General features: G+C 36.4%; 1 protein-coding gene across 1 annotated transcript; it reads right to left on the reverse strand.

The window, feature by feature from the left end:
* Window positions 1-501: 501 nt before the first annotated feature.
* Window positions 502-23,867, reverse strand: LOC144445225 (sodium-dependent lysophosphatidylcholine symporter 1-like). The gene is made up of 19 exons (XM_078134767.1): window positions 23,780-23,867; window positions 23,507-23,604; window positions 20,240-20,529; window positions 19,718-19,789; window positions 18,295-18,472; window positions 16,952-17,236; window positions 10,923-11,072; window positions 10,388-10,509; window positions 9,733-9,862; window positions 8,729-8,807; window positions 8,426-8,568; window positions 7,822-7,912; window positions 6,117-6,238; window positions 4,886-4,966; window positions 4,345-4,428; window positions 3,331-3,443; window positions 2,346-2,483; window positions 1,142-1,318; window positions 502-562 (listed from the first exon to the last, which is right to left on the reverse strand). The coding sequence occupies exons 1-19, from the start codon at window positions 23,865-23,867 to the stop codon at window positions 502-504; spliced, it is 2,502 nt and encodes an 833-aa protein (XP_077990893.1).
* Window positions 23,868-25,303: the final 1,436 nt, after the last annotated feature.

The following is a 25,303-nucleotide window of genomic DNA, read 5'->3' on the forward strand; positions in this document are numbered from 1 at the left end:
GATACACACACACACTTGTGGGTTAATATTCTATTCAAGGATTGCCATAACACAAATTAATGACGTTATCAGGTAGTTAAGTTACGAATAAAAAAAAAAAACACTCACCGGCGTGTTGCATCTATGTAGACGCCGGTGACGGTATTTCACAAATATTCGTAGCTACCTATGCTAATAACGTCATTATTTTGTATTATGACCATCCTTGAATAGAATATAAGCCCACAAGTGACTGTGGCTACATAATAACCGATAGGTTACTTTTTATATATTGATCAATCAGGGGATTGTTAGATAGTAGAATGATTTGACATATAAACGTACCAAACCACGTGATCAGTTTATCATAAAAAGATCATCAGGTGGAAGAAGATGTAGTTCTAAATACAAAACATGTTTCCATGGATACGAGGCATAGTTTTGAAACAAGTAGCCATTGCATTGTGACATGAAATCCATGGAGGAACAGTATATTGCATTTGTATATTAAGACGAGCAGGTTCATGCTTTCGATGTAGTGTTCAGATAACGCTCTGCTGCTGTAAATAGTTGCCTTTGCTCCCTGTAAAAATCCAGAAATAACGAGATCAAAGAACGTAGTGTTAATATTTGGCGAGGTGATGGTAGTAGCATAATAGATGGAGATGATTTTTGCTCATGGTTTTTCTTGTGATGACAATGGGTGGGAGGGGGGGGGGCGATGATGGTTGTTGTGGTGATGGTCATAGTAGTGATGCTTGTGGTTGTGTGACGTGGTAGCTTGTGAGGTAGTCAGGAAGTACACGTATTTGTAGTACAATATATGTGATAGTGATGCGAGGCGGTGGTAGTAACATATGATTGTCATATTTCTGATCATGGAGGCGATGATGGGAATGGCGGTATTTGTGTGGGGGAGACGGGGATGATCGAGGCAGCAGTGATGGGGTGGAGGTTATGGGATGGGATGGGATGGAAGTGGTGATGGGACGGTGGTGATGGAGATGTGGTGGTGATTGTAGGGTGGTCTGGTCGTGATCATAGCCGTAAAAACTTAATTGTGTGTTGTTGTTGTTGTTGTTGTTGTTGTTGTTGTTGTGGTGGTGGTGGTGGTGGTGGTGGTGGTGGTGGTGGTGGTGTTAATGATGGGGGGGATTCTTACCTCATTTCTGCTAATGCTCTCTTGTTCGCTAGTCTCCTATCCCCATCTATAGGATATTGTGCAAGGAATTTAAACCCGAACAGGATAAGACACGACGGTACCACAGAGGCAAATATCCTTAAGGCTAGTCCCACTGACTGCGGCTGTTCACATTCTCCTGTTTTATAACCTGCAAAACTATCAAGACACAAAGCACAAATCAGGGTACAAATCGCAAATACACAACATATATAGTACAAAATGTAGTTTAGAAGCAAAGCCGAGTTTAAACTTTGTGCTGGGAGTCGTTTAAATATGCATAAAGAGTGGTGCGGGTTTCGAAAAATTATTTTCAGTACACAAAAAATTATTCGTATACGAGAAAGAAATTTCTGGTGAGAGTAACATTGGTAAGACATTTAATAGGAACTTGCAATCCAGAATGAGCATGCTCAGACGCAAAGGACTATGGGATTATCTGAGGTTATCGTATTACCTAATCTGGAGCTACCGATAAAATAAACCTCCCACAATGGTCAGGGTGACTATGAATTGGTCATTTGTGGTTAAAAACAATATAACAATATTGTTCATAATACTAATTGATTAGCATTTATTATCACATTTCCCATGATGCAACATTCAACATGGTGGGTTTGCAAGTTCTCTATTAACTCATTTATATTTTATATGAAATAATAATAACTACCATTATACGAGATACTCGAGCCAAGTTATTGTACTTGAACAGAAACTATGGATTATATACCCCTGGTCGTTCTACGTTGCTACTACAGCACTGATTTTGCGTTGCTCGAAATATGCTAGTCAAACGTTTGAAATTGCCATTATTTTCCTCGAACTTTCATAAATTATGCTTGGGGACTTATAATTCTATTATCCCCCCATAGTTTACGTCATTCAGCCCTAAAATATTCGATGCCTAAGGGTTTCTCACTACTCGTAGTGAGAAGGTTCCCCTAGGTCGATAGTGTTTTCCTAGGTTGAACGAAGAAAAATATTGGGGAATATATACTATCAAAAAGCCTCTAAAATGATAGCCTCTACCCTTTATTAACCAACCCAACATAATTGAATATTTCAATGAATGAGAATAATAGCCAAATGATCGTCAGAAATTGTAACAAAACCAATATTATGAATTCTATCATATAACTGATCACCGTCAACCATTCTGTTGGCAGAAAATCATCCTTGGACTTACCCGAGGACCATTGTTGATACACCCAATGCAACTCCTGATGCAAATTTGTTGAAAAACACATAAAATGAATAAAATATGGTTTCCTTCCTTGTCCCTGTTTTGACTGTGAAGTCGTCGATGACGTCAGGAATCATTGACCTACGAGAAAAAACAACAAGTTTATTACGGATGCATTCCTTAGGCTACTGGGTGTGTTATTAAGGGAAATCCTATTAAAGGGGAATACCACTTTGGGAAATATTTATTTGTTGAACTTTGAATATTTATGATTCTTAAGTTCTTATTTCCTTTAGATAAATAGTGATGTTTATGCATTGTTCATCTAATAAATATCCATGCCTAAGGTCATGGTAAAGGTCATGGTGTATCACTGGAAGAACAATAGAGGTGAAACATGAGTTTAAATCTGGTGTTTCTTGGCAACCAAGCTAAAATTATGTGATATGAAATCATGAAATGGCTGTCTAGAACCCAAAGTTTATGAAGATAACTTTATTTTCTGGAGTGGTGTTTTCATTTAAGCCATTTAAACTAAAGATCATGCGAATATGAATATTATAGGTAAGGTACAAATGACGCCTACCGTATGTTTGATGACCTGATGGCTTATTCAAAAATAATTACCTGTATACCTGTATATATTTATGTAAAACATTTGTGTATTTTTTTTTATTTAATGGAAATTGTATTTGCTGCACCTTAGCAGCACAAATAAACTTAAGAAATTATATTGGTAGAAATGTTTTCAAAGCCTCCCCCCCCCCTAGCTAAAATGTCGAAGCTCCCACTATAGATCGCATCGCCTCTTGTAAACAACTGTCTTGTTCCCTTCCCATAACCATTTTTAAAAAGGAAACTGGGCAGTCTCAATAAAACTTAAAGGCGTGTTAAAGCCAGATAGCCTTTGGACTACTTTCATTCTGTTCACAAAGCACGCGCCATCAGGTCATAATTGCCATAATAAAAACAAATAAATATTACTCACCATGGCAACAATGACGCTGCACTTACACAGACACCAGATAGCATAGCCAGTATGTAAATAACAAATTGGTATCCAGGAACGACCAACAGCGACATCACAAGTGGCAAGAACAGCTAAAAATAAAAATCACAAAACAAATAAATTAAAATTGCAAAGGTTAACTGTCGAATGTAAAATGAGTTGTTTATTTACTTTTTATGGGGATGCAATTTGTTCTGAAGAAATCCCTAGAATATTTAGTGAAAGGTCATAAGGTCATAACACTTTTGATTATACATGTGCGTTATGACGTCAGGGGGAATAGTTGCAGATCAACCAATACCAATAGAGTGAAAGCCAATTTAAGTCCTTTTTGTGATTATGAAATTGACCTAAAATAATACAATGTTACGTATTCTACCAACAATTCTGGCAGTGATTTAAAGTATAGTAGTTAAAGTGCCACAGGGTGAAAAAAGCACTTTTTACAGGCTGAAATGAAGATACTTAAAATCTTGATTACATTTTTTTTATAAATGCATTACTTCTATGATAATAGAAACTGTCTTCTGGTATTAATAGAATAATTAATTTGCATAGTAGAGATTTCGTTACATGTATAAAAATTACATCATTGGGTCATTTATAAGTCATATCTTAATATAAGGCTTGAGTTCAGCCAATTACAAGTGATGGTTAAGTATGCTTCAGTAAGTAGACTAATACGCGTACTTTTGAATATCAGCAAAAATTATGCCCCAAAACGTATAAACTCAGCTTGTACCCCTTTAATGTTTTTCTATCACAATACTTCAAGGAAATGTCAAGTTTATATTCTCCGACTTCTTTTTTATTTAAACAGTGGACATTGCTATGGTAAAACAGTTTTCTTTCACGGTGTGATTTAAAAGTTGCAAGGAAATACATAACGTTCCTGGGTATTTTAAAATGTTACTGATCTTTAAACACCGAAATTTAAAATTTAAATTGTTGAAAGTAAATTGAAAAAAAAATGTAATGTGACGTCATACTCACAACCATCCCCGTATAGAGGGCCTTGACTTTGCCGTATTTGTTGAGGAATATCTGCCACAACGGTACTGACACCAATGCTGAAATCTAATGTACAGATATTTATAACCTTTATATTAAGGGGCAGCATGTGTAAGTTTGAAGTCAACAATATATGTTACTAATCTACAGGTGGGCGTCGCCAGGCCGGCGATCACTACCCGATTACCTTAAAGGGGAACGCCACTCCAGAAATAAAAGCATGTTCATAAAATATGAGTTCTTGATGGAGTTATTTCATGAGTTTACATCACCTACAATTACCTACGATTTCATGGCAATTGCATCATGGGAGTCAGCAGAAATAATAATATTCATGGTTGCACAATGAATATTCATGAGATAAGTTTTAAGCTGAAGGGAATAACGGCACTTAGGAGCCTTGAATATTCTGGAGTGGTGTTCCCCTTTAATTCTAGATTCAGGAACTTACCTTGGATTAAGAACTACTTTCACTGACACATTCTATACTATGTCCTAAGTAAGAGAACGAATATGTACTTACCAAGAGAAGGATTATTGCTGACTGATACTCATCAATATGTAAGGCATGCTTTGCATAAAGAATTAGATTCCCTTGAATTATCTGTGGGAGTAAAGATGAGGGAGAACTGAATGATTTGAGTGGGAGAGATGGAGGTAGAGAGATTAGACAGACAGACAGACAGACAGACAGACAGACAGACAGACAGACAGACAGACAGACAGACAGACAGGCAGGCAGGCAGGCAGGCAGGCAGGCAGGCAGGCAGGCAGACAGACAGACAGACAGACGGACGGACGGACGGACGGACGGACAGACAGACAGACAGACAGGCGGGCGGACAGACATACAGGCAGACAGAGACAGACATACAGGCAGACAGAGACAGACAGACAGACAGACAGACAGACAGACATATATATAGATAGGCAGACAGACAGACAGACAGACAGATTACTAGTATATGGACATACATACATACATACATACATACATACATACAGACAGACAGACAGACAGACAGACAGACAGACAGACAGACAGACAGACAGACAGACAGACAGACAGACAGACAGCTACAGACAGACAGACAGACAGACAGACAGGCAGACCATGCCATGGGGCACTATATTATGTAAAACAGAGGCACTACAAGATAGTACCAACGTCATTGTAGCAACTTAATATACTCTACAGTCATTTCTCTCTATAAATAATGACCTACGTTTGCAGTCTTTCGCCAGCAAAACAATATATTTTCTACATCTAAATTACATGTAAGATTGATCTTGGATTGATTAGTTTATCATTGAGACGACCTTAGGAACATCACTAACAACTACCAAACATATTTGTCTTGAACTTTCTGTGTAAGATTTGTGATGAAATATATCTTATAGTCGGTAGTTTGTAATCTTGGGCCAAAAATATAATTGTGTATTTCCGATAACATGGCCTCAGAGAATAGGCTAGGTAGGTCGGGATTTTATTTTATTTTATTTTATCTTGCTTCGACACAAAACCAAAGAAATGTCGGTCATAATACTCCTTCTGTACAGTAATAATTTGATGAAATATGTACATACATCACTGGGGAAAGAAAACAGACGTGCATGATGGTCAAGAAGACAAAGAACTTATTATCTTTTTTGTTTTAAATGTTAAAAAAATGTTTAGGGTTGGTGGCCTTAAACTAGGGTCGATCGGGTTATAGGAAACACATAATGATTTTATAACTTTTACTTTGCTTTACCTGCATAGTTAAGGCGAATGACACGAATGTAAGTAAGAGTTTGACGTATGGTTCATGTGAGAACACAGTCTTTAAACTGTCTACAAATGAATCATTTTCATCCTGTGTACTGACAGCTTCGTCTGTGTGAGAAAGTAAAAAAAAAACTTCAAATATCCATCAATTTAAATGTGGTGAACAGTTGACAAAACAAGGTTGATAAATTAGAACATGAAAACTATGCGTGTGAGTTCAAAGTTTCATTTTCATTTAAAGGTAAGTATGATCAAAACATTTTGCAATTTTTTCAGACGACTAAAACAAAGTACGGTTAACGTATTATACCTTTCTACGTAACTATGCAAGGTTTTTTCCTGGAAAAAATTGTATAAAAAGTGGTATTAAAGTCGATGTTGTTGGTGGCAGGTCATTTGATATGCATTTTCGAGAAGACATTTTCTTTGATTCCTATTGGGTTCTCCTCCCATCCCACCCCAAGAGGAAAGAACAAAAATAGATACAACCAAATAACAAATATCAGTGAATAAAAATAGTATTAGATGTACACGGTTCTGACATTACAGGATATTTCGTCTTAGCTTGCAAATGCTATTAAACAGAGTATCAGATCACTAGGTTTCATGTTGAGATAGACACAACAAAGATAACAGACATACATCCCTTATACAGTGTCTGCTCTGTAGACACAATAAAGATAACAGACAAACATCCATTATACAGTGTCTGCTCTGTAGACACAATAAAGATAACACACAAACATCCCTTATACAGTGTCTGCTCTGTAGACACAATAAAGATAACACACAAACATCCTTTACATAGTGTCTGCTCTGTAGACATAATAAAGATAACACACAAACATCCCTTACACAGTGTCTGCTCTGTAGACACAACAAAGATAACAGACATGCATCCCTTATACAGTGTCTGCTCTGTAGACACAATAAAGATAACACACAAACATCCCTTACACAGTGCCTGCTCTGTAGACACAATAAAGATAACACACAAACATCCCTTACACAGTGTCTGCTCTGTAGACACAATAACGATAACAGACAAACATCCTTTACATAATGTCTGCTCTGTAGACACAATAAAGATAACACACAAACATCCCTTATACAGTGTCTGCTCTGTAGACACAACAAAGATAACAGACATACATCCCTTATACAGTGTCTGCTCTGTAGACACAATAAAGATAACACACAAACATCCCTTACACAGTGCCTGCTCTGTAGACACAATAAAGATAACACACAAACATCCCTTACACAGTGTCTGCTCTGTAGACACAATAACGATAACAGACAAACATCCTTTACATAATGTCTGCTCTGTAGACACAATAAAGATAACACACAAACATCCCTTATACAGTGTCTGCTCTGTAGACACAACAAAGATAACAGACATACATCCCTTATACAGTGTCTGCTCTGTAGACACAATAAAGATAACACACAAACATCCCTTACATAGTGTCTGCTATGTATTTTGTTAATAATAAAAACAAAATACAAATATAACAAATACAAGTCAGACACTGTGTATGTTTGTGTTATCTTTATTGTGTCTATCTCAACATGAAACCTTGTAATGTCTCACTCATCTTGATACATTGTATAATTATAGGTTTTGCAAGCCGAAAGACGAAATCTCCCTGTAAACACCATGCTCTGTTGTTACTATGACAACTCACCTTTGTACTCTTTGACCCCAAATGTTACAACTACAGCACACAGACAATAAATCACGGATATAGCCAATGCGGCAGTGCCAAAAGCAGAAGTCTAAGAAGCAGAAATTGTATAAAATTGACGTATATAGTTATGCAATATTATTTTGTCAAGCTAGGCTGGTTTTACATACATTATACATGTATACATACAAGAAGACCTTCGGTCCTATTTCAAAACTTTCTGGAAAGAAGAGATATTTTAACAATCACGCTTCCTTTGCTAATACTGCATGAGAATTTTTTTTTTTAAAGTATGGACTAAATCCATGCTGCACTGAATCAAGAGTTATTTTGGATATCGGATGGCATCAAGCTAATACCTGGGCAGGTGCCCCCAACGTACAGACTTGATAAACTTTTGTTTACTATGAAGTATCTTCGTTGCCTTTGGTGTAATGGACAAAAATGCTTCACTTGAGTCTTCGCATACGTAGTTGTTAGAAAAGTCTTGCTATTAGGTTGAATAAGGCAAGGCGTTGCCATGGTAACATGATTGGGTAGAAAGTGTCAGTGCACATTTTCTTTCACTTCTCGAATTTTTTAATATAATATTCTGTAGACTTACATAATTGTTTTGTTTCTCTTCAAAGACTCTATCGATTACTACATTCTTGCAAGGGTCACGTGATATGGATCCCATTTTCGAAGTCAAGATGGCGGCTTGGATGATCATACCAACGACAACCCCGGCTACGTCCAATAAAATACCTGTCAAATATGATAACATCACATTATTTAAATTCACCTTTGGGAACAAGTGCTATATAGAAAAGTAAACCCACGTGATTCAACATTCATAACAGAAACAATAATTGTATGATTTTGCAATATCCTATTTGTGATAAAGTGTAAATGTATGCATCCTTACGATAGGCTGTGGCCGAGTCCCTCTCGTGTTGGTCATGGGTAATGTACATCGTTAAAGCTGCGTGTGGGACGCTGTAACACTGGTGATGAGAAAAAACCCGGAATAATTGAAACATTAAAATAGAAACACAATATTAAATATGACATTTCGATAGCTTTGGCAATCTTAGATTTACTCAACATTATGGAAATACGAACAGAAATAATGGCGTGTAGCTGAGATTTGCAGAATACATTGTACTGATAAGATATAACATGGCGAGATAAACACGGCGCATGCGTAAGTCATATATTTAAACAAGTTTAAACATAAATAGAAACATGATATCATATCATATCATCATATCATATCATATACCATATCACATATATCGTACGTATCATGTGTCGTGTCATATTGTATGTATTGTATCGTATCGTATCGTATCGCATCGCATCGTATCATACAATAGCATATATCACATCGTATCATATCATATCATACCATGTCATGTCATATCATATCATATCATATCATACCATATACCATACCATATATCATATCATATCATATCATATCATATCATATCATATCATATCATATCATATCATACCTCATATCATATCATATCATATCATATTATGTCATGTCATGTCATGTCACAAAGACAAATGAGGTAAAAACAACAATACAACTGATGCAAAAAACAACAGCCGATGTCAACAGTGTCCCTGATGTAGGTTCATGCACAGACCCTCGGAGGGTCTATGGTTCATGTGATGCTTTTGTAAGTTCGTTATATTTTTAGAAGTTATAATGTAACAGTAACAGTCGTACTCAATGTTACCACGTGTAGTGTTCGATCAGTAAACAGATCTAGAGTTATGTGGTATTTATACTTGATAAGTTACCCACACTAATTACTTTGTATGCCCCTGTATGAAACTTGTCTCATTCCTGCTTACCACAAGCAAGCAAATGCACCGGTGTTTTTTCGTGGGTTGTAGCAATATAAAAACACTTACCGTGTGAAATGTTTGAAATGCACAGTAGCATACTAAATAATATAAGAATTTGAACTCCATGGTATCACTCTCAGGTATCGACCATAGCAGGAAATAACAACAGGCCCCAAAAGGCGTTGATAAAAACAACCTGCAACGAAAAGTACTGGTACTGTATTGGTTCTTTAAAGATGCTATGTGGATGAGGATTTGTAAATATATTTTGGATTGTTAATCTATAAAACATTTTTATTATGGCTTCCTACTTGAAAAATCATTCAAGTTGTGAACTAACATATACTAAGTCCCTGTTTGCAACTCAGTAAATAGCAAAATCATAGTAAACGTCTAAATTGTTTGTTATTGTACGTACAATAACAAACTTTTCACACTTTGGTTTAGCTGTTTTGAAATGTATTGAGTTACAAACACTGACTTGGTCAATGTGTTTTCACATTTGATTTGATTTTTCAAGTAGGAAATCACGATAAACTTGCTTTATACATTAAAAAAATCCCAAATAAATACCAAATCCTCATCCATATGGGCACTTTAACGATGTCCCACCTCAAGGTTGGGGCAGAAGAGCGTCTAAGGTATAGGGTGTATACCTACAGGAGTCTAAAAACGGGGCCTCTGACTTCTAAAGATTAAGTTTCTGTTATTGTGAACTTACCATGGTTTTATTTTTCCGAATCTCGAGTCTATTTTTGTCATATAATATCCTATAAGGGGGTCTGTCACAGCATCCCATGCTCTTCCCGAAAACACGACAACGCTTGTATAAAATGGTGATAACTGAAAATTAACAATCAAGTAACATTAATTAGTGTTTCACAGTATCAATAAATTATTGATAATCATAATCATCATTATCATTATCATCATAATCACCACCACCACCACCACCACCACCACCAACATCATCATCATCATTACCATCATCATCATCATCATCATCATCATCATCATCATCATCATCATCGACGTCGTCGTCGTCGTCGTCATCATCATCATCATCATCATCATCATCATCATCATCATCATCATCATCATCATCATCATCATCATCATCATCACCACCACAACCTCCACCACCACCACCCCGCCCACCACCACCACCACCACCACCACCACCACCACCAATGTTGTAATCGTGGTTGCAGTGGGAAATTTAAAAACCATTTGCATTTGATAGTTTAATAGTTTACCTCGGCCACTTCCAATAGAAACAGTGATATATAAAATGCAATAATAGTATGAGTGAGAGGAATCGGAATTCCCCCAAGACCATAACACAGCTTACGGCAAACTGTCAACTTGCGTTGTCTGGGTGGTGATATAACCAATGGAGTACCATTCTGTGGGGAAAGCGATAACAACAGAGAGACAGTGAAACAGAGTGACGTCTAGAAATACTGGCACATATAAGTGCGGGGGGGGGGGTCAGGCAGTCAGGCTGGCCGCTCGCGCAGCTGTCGTTCTATTCCTCTACATCCATATATACATACATACATACATACATACATACATACACACACACACACACACACACACACACACACACACACACACACACACACACACACACACACGCATGCATGCATACATACATACATACATACATACATACATACATACATACATACATACATACATACATACATACATACATACATACATACTAGTCTGGATGTCAACTGTGGTCTAAGGTATAAATCGTAATGATAATGTATAGGAACTAGACTAATTCCGGAGCAATCACCGGCAAGGGTATTTTTTGAATATCACCTATATAACATCATTATTTTGTATTATGATCATCCTAGACTCGTCATGAACAGATACAATGTATATTAGCTCACAAGTGGCTGTGCATCCAGAACTAGGTCAGACCACAGTCCCTCTATCATATGCATACTATAAAGTCTATAGTCCAACACCACAAAACACACCTGTTACAAGTTGTTTCCTTGTGGCGTTGTTGCATTTGTTACAAACTATCATAAATATAGTATGCGCTAAAATAATTTGAAAACGATCACCTGCTTCGTAGCCAGACACAGTCACATGTGAGCCAATATTCTGTTCTTTGCGAATATTCGAAAAATACCGTCAGTGGTGTTCACTCAATGTTCTGTTCACCGCTGACTGTATTTTTTGAATATTTGTAAATACCTAATAACGTTATTATTTTGTATTATGGTCATTATTGAAAAAAAATATTAGGTCACAAGAGACTGTGTAACCAAGTCAACACCTTGATGTTTGGCCGGGCTGAATACACAGCCATGCAAATATGGACACAAAACGTATATTCCTATCATTTGAGACCGATGAACGTGTTGAATAGAAAACTTACGTTGGTGTACAGTGTAGTTTAGTTTGTATGACCATGGTACATAGTATACTGGCCTTACCTGTTTATCAAAAATGCTCCCCAATTCACGGTGGTTTCTGTCGGTGTTATTCGTCATGATTCATCAAGTGTGCTTGTTTTATCTTCGTCCATCTGTGCACTTTAATACAAGTGTGGTTTAACTATACCAGGTACAAAGTTCGCTGCTCCGACAATGGATCACATACACCCGTGCGTAAGTTGAGGGCGTGATAATATTTCGGCAGAGTAATAGGTGAACATAATATATATATATTATATATAATATTGCAGCTGGGGATGCTCATAATTTATCGCTCCCCACAACATATTTATTTGGTTGACAAGTTCCTACTATTATAGAATATTATGATACATGCATACATGCATAAATACATACATACATACATACATACATACATACATACATACATACATACATACATACATGTTTATGCATACATGCATGTACGCACACACACACACACACTTCATGAAATATATATTGAAAACAGTTACTATGGCAATTATCTTTCAATTTTACCGAAATAATTTGTTATTATAAATTGCAATATCTTTTGAACAATAATGTAAATGTGTATCGTGTCATCATGATTTTATTTTTGAGTACTTCGATACGATATCCATAGTGGCTTGAATACTGTTGTTCAGATGATTAATCTATTTATCATTATGGCTTTTAAAAAAAACGAAATCCACCTAAGTATGTACCCTTACTATACGTTAATTGTTTATGGGTTTTTTTGATAAAAGAAAAACATATTTTCTGATATTTTCCCGTTCTGACATGCCATTTTTAATGGTCTACTAATGAATAAGCTTAGTATGTTACACTTTGCTGTCATGTTTTGGAGCAATTTGGTATTTTTTTGTAAAATCTCCATTTAATAGAATTCGGTTTAGTTTTTGATTTAATGTACTTAATTAAGTTAAAGTGTCTCGTTAGACGCTATATCTTTTTCCGGGTACTTCACTCAGCAAATTTTGAATTCAAACAACAAAATACTTCTGATGTTACAATTTCGCTTTTCTCCGTTTTAAGCATTGGAAAAATAACACGATTACAGTTAATTGTGTGAATTTGTCTTTTAACAAAGTCGTGTGTCCATGAAGAAAACAAAAATGTGGAAAAATGGAATTTAAAAATGGCACATTTATACTGAGTATGAGATGTACACAAGAGTTAACTAATCACTAGGGATGATCATAGCGGGATTTGTCACGGTTTGATTCAAACGACCTACCTGAATAACGTGTCCGTACTACGTAAATACCAGTGATAACGTCGAACCAGAAGTATATGAATCAAAAAGCCATGGCGATTAGATGTAGCCAAAACCTGTGATAACGTGTTAGTGTGTCGCCCTCTGGTATAGATGTATTCCGACGTCAGTGAAATGACATAGCAAACAGATGTTTCTTTCACAGAGAAATAATTGATAATTTGTTTCCCGGCCTAAGTCAGTCCCTTCTTGGAGGTCGTTAAATTGCAATGCGACGTCATAAATTTTTGGAACACATTGGTCAAGCAAGACAAAAATAGTTGAGGTGTAAAGAACTGTCTTTATTCTTGATAACATCTACTGAGACACGTGTTTGATCGGAAATACACCTCGCATGCATGGGTGAGGTTCAAGAGGTTAAGAATATATTAAAGGGAGTGAGGTATCAAAGGGGTATTTGCTTAAACACACCCATGGAACGTTTTTACATTTTAGCATAAACAGTTTGAGAAGATATATGGCGTGACTTAAGGGGTTTGGTGTTGTTGTGACCTTTAAAGGGAAGTGCTTCCTTTCCTCCAACACATATTCAAAAGACATGACACATATACAAAACATAATGTGCCATCAATGTCACACCGATGTCGAAACATGATATGTATTAATTATTCTGCTATCATATCACATGCTGGTAACAGCTGTCATGTTCAGTACTGTACCCGACATGTCGACAATAAACACGTACTCCCTGTTAAATATTCACCGACCTGTTCTAAATATGAATCATTTTAGGACAGTTGAATTAAATCGGACACCATACATTTATATACAAGTTAAAACTAAAGCATGTGGATAAAATTGAACAAGCCAACTTGATCATTAATTGCATATTCTATTCTATTTGTCATTTCTAAACATGTACAGTTCAAATTATCTACCGGTAGTTGGACTGATCTAGAACCCTGCAAGGAACTAATGTTTAGCAGGAGAAGCTAGTCCACTCACAAAAAGGCCTAACTCATATTCTCTTCAAACTTCAGTTGACTCCCACTCCAACAACGCATGAAGTTCAAGCTTCTTCTGATTACGTTCATGACACTGCATAGCTTAGCTCCACCAAATCTGTCTAATTTAGTCGCCTGGTAGTCACCTGACAGACAACGTTTTAACTAAAAAGTAACACCAGTATATCATTTTTTTTTTTGCGTTTAGATGGATTTTGGTAGCTAGGATGTGACTTGACGTGACGCTTGATGATGCATGTACATGTCAAAGGTCAATCTATTCATTCTACAAGACAGCGACGCCAAGGACACTTGTGTTTCATTTGTGTAACATTTCTGTTATGTGTCTAAACTTAATATTGCAACACTTAAATTTGATTAAAAACAAATCCAAGTCCTCAGGAAATTGTTATGTAAATCACAATTTTGCCTCATGAGGATTCTGCTATTTTCAACTGACTGGGATGGATGGTGGATGGGGGGGGGGGGGGTGACGGAGTCGGTGTTTTGAGATGAGCTAGGTTTTTCAGATGCAGATTCAAGCGATGCTTTGATCAGTTTGTTTATGCCTGTGAAAGAGTATTCACACGGCATATGGCAATATAACTAACTTTTCGGCACCTACAAAGACAGTTTTTATTATCTAATACTGATAAAATAACGTTCTTATCATCACCATTTCTAGACAACTGTTGCAATTAAATAAAATGAAAAATCTACCTACCACACCTATTATAAAATTTAGCGTACTCGGAACCACACAATTTTTTTTATTAGGCCTTATCAGGAAAGGAAGGACAAGGACTGTTTAATACTTGCCAAAATTGTGATAAGAATGTTATGAGAATAGAATGGAAAGTTTAAATAAGAAAGTATTTCAGGTCACAGAATTTCTGGTTTTGAATCATCTTCTATCTATCTCATATCACAACGGAAATGGCTCTGTTTGGTGGTCTGAGGGACTATGGTAATGCCAGAACTTTTCAAAAGTTCCAATTTCCGGTTCCAAGATGCATTGCGCGTCTCTCCATACAATGCCATGTATTCTGTAAGCGCGGTAAAATCCCACTCTGTCATCGATGGCGTTCCGTCTTTGTTCTATAAAATCACCCATAATATAAAGAGGTCAACATGTCTTACCATCATTTCCTGATGAAAATATTATTTCAAATGTAATAAAGACAAAACAAGACTAAATCTAACAACGTAAGCGACGTCCTCTCGCGCAATGCATCTTGGAACCGGAAAATCGACTACGGCCAACAATTCTTCTTAACATATCGTCTGACTCAATAGTGTGTGTGCAGAATTTAACTACGGATGATCTGTCAACTTTAATGACACACATAAAGTCACACAAAAGACATCAATGAGTTGATCAAATTTTATTTGAAAAGAAACTGATATTTACTACTCATAAAATAAATATGTCGACTTAAAGGTTAAATCTTTAATCGACATCAGAGCTGAAAACTTAAAAATAAAATGAACGCGTGTTTATGTGACTTATAAAGAACCTCCACCAGAATACTCCTCGCGTGAAAACAAATCAATCCACGTGGATTTGAAATTGGCCGATGAATTTGTTTATTTCATAGTTTATCTGCTATTTTCTACAATGTAAATTAAGTGTACTACTTAAAAATCTGGTTTCTTTCTAAATCAACTTTAATTGTTGGTTTAAATGTTAACGAGCAACCTCAGACTTGTTATGGCTACCTAATTAAATATTAATGATTTAGTTCTGCGGAGCGCCCTCAGGCGCCAACTTGGAGGATTCGTTTGCCCAAGGATCAATACTTGCGCCCTCAAGCGGTGAACATTGGGAATTGCCAATCTCTGATACAAAAAGATACCATCATTGACTGTGCAAGTATTGGCCTGAGGGCGCTAGGCAAAAGTAAGTTATTAATAATTGATAAGGTAGCCATAGTAACGTCTACATTTGTTGAACAATAAGTCCAACAATAAAAATGATTTAGAGAGAAAAAACATGAAAATCCGCTTTTCAAATAGTTCAGTTTATCTAAAAGTGACAACAGCTTTGTGGAAAAAAGGAATAAAATAATATTAAATATAACTAGAAACCAATTTCATAGATTAATTTCAAAACTCTCCACATGTTCTTAAACACTATCTCTTACAAGGGCTATTCTCAAATAATAGTATGCCTAAATTATCAAATGTCTCCAGGACAAGAATTTCTTCAACAGTACTTTATGCTAACAAAAAAGTGAACCAAGTTATTGTATTATTGTAAAGTCCCATTTTTAAAAATTGAAAATAAAATAAAATAAATGAAAATTCCCACGTTATAAATTCTGTAAGAAGTTTTGAATATCTCTTCACAGTTTAATGTTTTCTTTGCTCACAAACATACGGTTTCACTTCAGAGGGTATTGTACACCGTTCTGCCTATAAAATATTTGTTGGGCAAAAAGTCTACAAAAACTCAGAGACGCCTTGGAGAAATAACTCGTTGTAGTCACGCCAACCACACTCAGTGGATAGAGGTAACCCAGACTCAGAGGTGTACTGAGACTGACAAAGATTGTTCATTCATTCAATTCGCTGATTTGTCTGTCTTAGTTTGCGTTTATAAAATTGGTGTTCACCCATGATAGATCGTAGCAACAACGACGCATACCAGCGTATTTTCCAAAGTCTTTTAGTGGGACAGCTTCGTTGGGATGGATATACCACAACTCAAAGCCGTGGTATTTCATCATCATTTTAGTATCATTGTACGTTTTCCAAAGTCTTTTCTTCCCGAGCTTCGGCGACAAGTGAACTTCAAAAACGAGTTGTTTGACGTTCTTCAGAACACCACTTTCAAGCATTTGTGGAAAGACGTTATACTCATTACCTTCAACATCCATTTTGAGGACATCAATAATCTCCTACAAACATAAACAGTTGTAGATTATTAGTAAATCAAAATAGTAATCGTAGTTTCTCGAGGAAACTGGGAGAAATTATGGCCCCAAATATACTAGTCTAGCTGCGAGACCTCGGATGTTCTACCGATACAATACGACACACGAACGAACCTCGCTATCGAGGATGGTTCGGACAAGCCCTCACTGCGAACTTCTTCGTTCGCTTATCGTATCGGAAGAAAGCCCGAACGTCTAGCAGCAAGACGACAAATATACTGGCCTGCTGTGCACTCTGCCACTCCGTTCAGTGAAAGTTCTTTTTCTATTGATATAGTAATTGTACATGCGAGGGTGGGGGCAGGTGTTGGTTTATCTTCTATTTAGCATATTATTATCAACTTATCATCTGTTTAGATCAGCAAGTATGGGTGTAGTAAAGGATAAACTGCATACGAGACGAAGTATTAAGTAAAACCAGATCACAGACTTTTATTTTCCTTGTCTGTGGTTTCATGAAAATCCTGAGTCCAAAAAATGTCTAAATCGTGAGCAAGCGTGAAACTGACATGACGGAGCTGGTATTACATATCTTTTGATACATGATGTATGGTGTATTTGTATTTCTTTTCAACCTAAACCAGTTTTTTTCTATATCGCCTTGTAACGTTCTTTTAGTGTTCTGAGTACACATGTATCATGAAAAGTTGAGAACAACACGTCTACGTATGTAATACAGCAGGTCGACGTCAACATGTGCGCTCGTACTAGAAGTAGTACCTGACTGACCCATTGGAAATACGCGTTCACTTTTCCTCCCGTTTTTGTTCCTAAAGCTATTTTGCTCACGCTCACAGTATAGTGTACCATCTTATTTCAATTCTGGCCAGTTTCACAATAATGAATGTTATTGATGCAACAAACTTTAGTACATAGATCGTGTTCTACGTACTACATCATGTATTTACATCATACATGTTCTACCGACCGACCGATCGACCTCGAATATTTCAGGTGTTACGATGAGAAACATAGAATTAAGTGCCTGTGGCCTTACTGATGTATCACGTGATTATACTCACATTTTCGTGATGTAACATCCGTGTCATGTTTTGAAGTGTGAGACATTTCCAGGTTTGTATTTCAGTTCTATTTCCTGGACGTGCCATGGCGTATTTTCTGTCATCAGTGTCTTCAAACCAAAGTCCCATATTAAAGAACCAATTACGCTCTGACCGTTTATGATCACTTAGTCCGATACTGTGTGATGAAATTAAGACGTGGTATTCAAAAGTATAGGTAAACAATCAAATATGCAAAAACAAATGTACAAGTAATATTATATTTCTGACGATTAATCATTCACAAATGGTAAAATTATGTATACTTCATAATGCTGACAAGCCTTCATAAAAGGCTTAGCCCCCAACTCTTATTTATTGTATGGCAAAGTTATTGTGGAAATATAAATTCGACCATTATGAAAATGAAGGTTAACTGTGTCTGGATAGAAACTTTACCTCTAACAATGTGGGTGACACATTTGATTGGCGTCTCTCTGTCTAGAACTCCATAAGTTATTGAATATTTGTTATTCGACCTTAAAGATGAAGGTCAAGGCCAAAGCTTTAGAGTCAAGCTTGAAAGCTAACCTCTATGATATCTCAGACCACTGAAAAGACCGTCTTTTTAGTGGTCTGAGATAAAATTTAGGCGCAAACACTTGAATGATGTCTTTAAATACAAAACTTCATAAATCATAGGCGATTGCTATTTGGCCTTGAATATGAAGGCCAAGGTCAAGGTATAAAAAAGAAACCTTTCATAACATAAGTGTATACATTTGGATAGATTATTTGTGTATTAAACTTCTTGAGTTATCATTGCAAAACAATTTGTAGATATTTTACCCTCAGACTTCGTAATCTGAGTTTCACCTTGAAAATGTTTCGTCAAGGTGAAAGGTCAATGTCTCATTAGAAAGCTTACCATTCATTACGCGGGATTACATATCAAACTTTTCGAAATAAATGTAACACGAGTTTTTTTTATCACAAATGTGGCTGCCACTTTGTTATAAAGGTCAAGGTTGTGTGTATATATCCCATATGTCTACAACCGTTACAGTATTGTTGTGCAAGAATACAGACCAAAATCATGATTAAAAATAATCCTTCATGGTAAATGGTTAGAAAGAAAAGTTCATAAACAAAACAAATATATATGTTATATTGTTTGTTTGTCTGTCTGTCTGGTATGTATGTATGTATGTATGTATGTATGTATGTTTGTACTAGTATGTAATTTTGTATGTATGTATGTATATATGTATGTATGTATGTATGTAATTGTGTATGTATGTATGTATGTATGTATGTATGTATGTATGTATGTATAGATGGATGTGTGTGTGGGTGGATGGATGGATGGATGTATGTGTGTGTGTGTGTATGTATGTATGTATGTATGTATGTATGTATTTAGGAGTACGTATGTGCAACTTACGATGGGTCAAAACTGTAGACGTTACAGCCATATTCTGCCATTTTATCATCAAAAGACCAATTATTACCAATTCTAGAATAAATCAAAGAGAAAACTAGATTACTCGTTGTGATAGTTACATAAGTTACACATATATATCATGAGAGGTCAGGGGTCAGTACATACGATGTCAAAGAATTTTTACAAAAAGGCAAGCTTTAACAGTGAATGCATTTAAATAAGGATTCATTAGGGTGATTATTTTGGGTACGGACCCAAAAATCAATTTGATTTGGAGATATTGCACCATATGTGTATACACCATGAGAACTGCTTCGCAAATATGTTAATTTGCAGTTTATTGTTTTTGTTTGAGCTCATTTGCATATCTTAAATTATAACTCTGCTTTAGATCTTAGCAGTGATAAAGTTACCTTTTTTTGGAATCTAGAATTTTTAGATCTTGTTGTAATATATGCTAATTATATTCTATGAAAATATATAATGAAGTTTGCGGACATGCGCAGAGCACTTTCTACTCACCCTATCGAATACACAAGACAAGAGCTTGGGTTAAGACCAACGTCAGTACAGATATTCCATCCGCCATCCTTTTCATCCCCCATCCTTACACTACCTTTGCACTCAACGGTCTCAGTCAAAACGAAATCCATGAGATCTCCGACAATTTTATCAAGCTCCATGGCATCATAAGCTTCATTGAACAATTCTTCAGGTGGAAGTGGGTGATTGCTGTATTCCATCTTTGCCGGGATCTTTTCGGGGATCTTTTCGGGAATCTTTTCCGGGACCTTTTCCTTGATGGGGTAGGCCTAGGAAGATGAATCGTCACACATAATTTTATAACTTTTTTTTTGTAAAGGCAGAAAGTTCTCGTTATGTTTCAGAATTTCGATAATGGTAAAACTTTTTTCAACATTCAAAATTACGCGATTCGATTCCATCCTACCAAAATGCTACCGACTGTATTATGCTACACAATTTACCTGAGTATTTATTAATTGTTATATTCAACTTTTTATGCTCAATGTTTTAGCAAATCCATATTTTCCAATTTTACCATTTTCATAAATAATACTTGGTGATGTATGGGGAAGGCGCGCGATACAACTTGGAAACGGCATGCAACACACAGGTCTATTTTGGCATGAAATGAACGTACTGGATTCTTCATAGAAGCATGGAATGGAGGTATACCTCCATCACCGAAGTGAACTTGGCTGCAAGTTCCAGTCGCATGTGATCTAAAAGTGACGTAACTGCAGACAAGGACATCTGTGACGTAACATTCAGTGTAGTACCGATTAACATGACACTAGGCAGATATAAAACCACTTCTATTCATTAATAAGTACTTGAATGTACAATGCGGTACATTTTCTCCATTTATTAGTGAAAATTTCCATTTTCTTCTAGTACAACTTGACAAATGCCATTTAATTTTAGAATCGTACACTTTAAATCTAGTTGTAACGTGTCACTTGAATAAATACAATAGACATAATTATTCACGACATGGTTATCAGCAGGGAGCAGACGTCGCCAATCACGGCTGAATGGTGGGAGCGGGACTCAACTTGTCCATGTCACCAAATCTTTCCAGCATCATTTTTGATAACAATTAAATCACCATAATTTACTGTCCAGATCAGAGTATAGGTTTACCCCGTATTAGACTAATATTCAAACTCCAAGACGGTGTCAATTACACCAATACATACCACGTTTTTTTCTCAATGGTCAATATGATTTCACAACGGTGGACAATGGAATGGTAGGGAATCGAAAATGGCTACTAAATATGTTTCGAAATTTTGTTTTATACTTTTTAACCCACAAGGTGTCATGTGAGCTTTAAAAATAAAGCAAACTTTGACAAGTGTGTGTGTGTGTGTGTGTGTGTGTGTGTGTGTGTGTGTGTGTGTGTGTGTGTGTGTGTGATTTAAGAGAAACATTTAAAATATTGTTTTCTTGGTTCAATCAACTTATTGTCAAAATGAATGAAATTTGTAGAAGCATTACCTACTGTCTACACCTGAATGCATTAGTGGAAGCTATAACAATTGAAAATGGTGTACAATTAGATTATTAATACACTTACACTGCACTATTTGTAACATACCATACTATACTGCAGAGCATAATAACACAAAGTGGTATATGTACCGTACACAGTAGCTTTATTAGAAATTAGTTTGTGTATAGAGGTATATCGTACATGTTACTTTCTGTCAACATATGGTATATTTGTAAAGACCAATTTTAATAAAAACTCGCGACCGTATTTACTGCTTGAAACGAGTTTTCCATGGATTTATGCTGTGTACTGAGACATCCTTAGGATCCATAGATTCCGGATAAACATGTGTACAAAGAGAAATGTACCAAATGTGATTTATGCTCTTACAGTATTCAATTATATTAAAATGAAATGTATGCATGGTGCATTCTCACAAGCCAGAGTGATGATTTCTACCACTACATTTTGAATGTGGGAGGCTAGTTAAGAACGTTGCCGTAAAACAGGCCGTGGTTTTGCAACGATGGCATGGTGTAGATGGTCAATTTGTCATGGGTCATCAGAGTTAAAGGGGTCGGTTAGTGAAGATCTATATGTTGAATTCTTAAACACCCCTCCTCCCCAGTCAGTTAAATTACGAGACCATAGTTAGTTAGCCATAGTCTCCTCGTTTACAATTAAAAAATCAACTTGATTTAGACCCCCCCCCCACAAAAAAAAGACAATAAGAAGAAGCTTTTCAAATCGTTCACTGTATTTCTAAAAGTCACATGACACCGCAAAGAAAGTAACCCTCTTTAGGTCAACTCCATGTAAAAGACAGTGGCCTTGGCAGGGTTGTTGGCTTTAGTTATTACCATACAGATGATTCACCAGTGAGTGGCAACTAAATCGAAGCAACGATGGCCATGCAATTACTAAATCGAAGTATCGATTTTGACATTAAAGTAAGTGCCTATAAAGCGACTTGAATTCCCACAGTACAATGTCGCCCCCTGTACCGCAATGGTCTTACCCACAACTCTCTCTGATTGCTAAGCTGAGAGGTTCCTTATTTTATAACATCTTAAATAACCTATATTTCTCAACATTTTAAGCATAATAATTACGTATTGTAGCAAACGTACGGTTAGGAATCAAAAATAAAATTCTAAATTTTGTATAAAAATGTACTAACAACTAAATTAACCATGTACTCTGAATAAAACACTTTTAAATGTCAAAGTATCACTAACCTGGGTAGTCAGTGTGTATGATGAGTTTTAATATGTAAATTTCTTTTGTTATACCTATTCAAATAAATCTATATCTTTGACAGAGTCATAACAGGTGCATATATTTTCCTTAGTTTCGTTGCAAATATTGTACACGTCTTTCAAGAAAAATCTGTTGACAAATTTGTAAAATTGCTACTCCTGCAATAAATCATTGATACCAGAACAGGCGAAAATGGGTATTCAGAAACTCATCAGTGTGTGTGCGTGTGTGTGTGTGTGACAAGATGTGCCGAAACGACGGTGCTGAAACGTCCTAAGCACAGCTAATTATTTACGACTTTAGGTGGAATACAAACATTCTCGTAAACAACAGCTGTTATTTGTTCCGCGACACTGCGAAATAACGCCTCTTGGACGGTGCCGTAAAAAGGCCGTGATTTACGACGATGAATACAAACTATTTTCAAAATTTTTGGGCGTAGCCCATGTCACGGATTTTTGCAATTTAGTGGTTCAAGTTTCATTATGTAAGTTTACCAAATAGTCATTTACCTTGACTGTTTCGACATTTTGATTATCTTCAACTCTGTTGAATTGACGCCCAACATTTGGTCGTGTCCTCTTCGTCACTTTAGTGGTACGAGATCTATCTGAAGATTAAAGAAAATAAACATGGCGACATTACGACAAAACAATAGCACTCGTACAGAATATGTCCGTACGTCCAAATGTGTAACTTCGGTTTTTTTCACAAAAGAAGCTAAACCAATACCCAGGGGAGAGGTCTTGAAACCCAACCTACCTGTTGATGAATGTGGCTCTTACCTTCTAAAATGATAAATCCTAACACCATGCATACTATGACAAGAAGTATCAGTACCCTGTCGCCACGAATATTAAAAACCGTTCTCATGGTCCGCATCATCATTTCTTACTGCAGTGATTACACGTAGATTTTCGGATAATACAACTATCCGGTATCCGTGTTAAAACAGATGTCTGGTGTATTAATATATGTCTTGTTTTAAACTGAAACTGACAACAGTAAGTCGTTCACCCGGTCGTCCATCGATCCCAAACAAGACAGTGTGCGTTCAACGTGATAGAAGGACTTTGCGCATGTGTAAACGAGTACTGCAGACAGTGGGGAGGGGTCAAGTTCTGACTGGAATCACTGAGGGGCGGTAATCCAAATTATTCGTGGTACAGCGTTTCAAAAGACGACAAAATCTCTTTTAAAAACTCTCAATATCAGTTGAAAAAATAATCTTTAGTTACCTTGAAGTATAATTTTAGTTTTAATACCCTACTTGTTTTTACCTGGATATTTAGAAGATACTTTCATTAATATTCATGATGCCAACGTCGTGAAATGTACATTTCAACAGTAATTTGTATAAACGTTTGACATGTGTGTACATATCTATGAGCGAAAAACGGAGTGACTTTTAATGTTATGTGAAGGCTCTGTCGACTTTTGCTTGGAAAAAATATTAACATTGACGAATTCGAAGGATGTCGATTATGTGAATGATTAGGGAGGTGAAGCTTATTCAAGTCGGCGGTAATCACCTGTGTTGCCCGCGGGTGAAACCGCTCTTGCCCGCCCGCCAAAACCATTGAAATGGTGGTAATGAAGTTATATTAATGGTAATGAAGTTAATTGATCATCGGCGATTCGACGGATTTTTCCTTGCCAAGTAACTTTAATTGCAAATCGTATTCTCTGGATGAATTCAACGATAATGACTCTTTTTTGACACTTAACATCTTTTCAGCTCTTCATCTGAATATTAGATCGATTAGAAGTCACTTCGATGACTTGTCAGCTATTTTGTCTCTTTTGAAATGTAAATTTTCTGCCATTGGTCTCAGTGAAACCTGGTTGGAACAGGGTGTTGATGTATCATTATATAACCTTCCTTCGTATAATTTTATTCAAAAATGTAGAAATGGTTCTAAAGGTGGAGGTGTTGGGCTTTACCTACACGAATCATTATCATATTCTGTCATTGACTCGGTTGCACTCTGTCATTGTGAAAGCATCTTTGTTGAAACCTTACATGACAATACCAAGGTTATATAATAGGCGTCATTTACCGCAAACCAAACACACCTACTCAGGAATTTCTAACCAGTTTGGCAGACTGTCTTGATAATTTATGTATAAGCATGGATGTATTAGTGAGAAGGATATCGCACGTTCCTTTGACGTATTGTTTCCGTGATCCTTGCCGACGTTAATACTTCCGGGGATTTGGCAGGCTTTCCGTAACAAGATTAACGTGATAACTTATTCATAGGAGCTCATCGGGTTATCATCGGCAATTTCCGTCATTCTTCCGTACG

The sequence above is a fragment of the Glandiceps talaboti genome, chromosome 14, assembly GCF_964340395.1.
Source record: "Glandiceps talaboti chromosome 14, keGlaTala1.1, whole genome shotgun sequence".
In the NCBI taxonomy this organism is placed as follows: domain Eukaryota; kingdom Metazoa; phylum Hemichordata; class Enteropneusta; family Spengelidae; genus Glandiceps; species Glandiceps talaboti.

Excerpts from the sequence above, each read along its gene's own strand:
- LOC144445225 (XM_078134767.1), bottom strand. The coding sequence starts at position 23,867 with ATGAGAACGGTTTTTAATATTCGTGGCGACAGGGTACTGATACTTCTT. Across the intron at positions 17,237-18,294 it reads GGATGTTACATCACGAAAAT|GAGATTATTGATGTCCTCAA; the intron begins GTGAGTATAATC and ends TTATGTTTGTAG. Across the intron at positions 7,913-8,425 it reads AAGAGAAACAAAACAATTAT|ACTTCTGCTTTTGGCACTGC; the intron begins GTAAGTCTACAG and ends TCTGCTTCTTAG.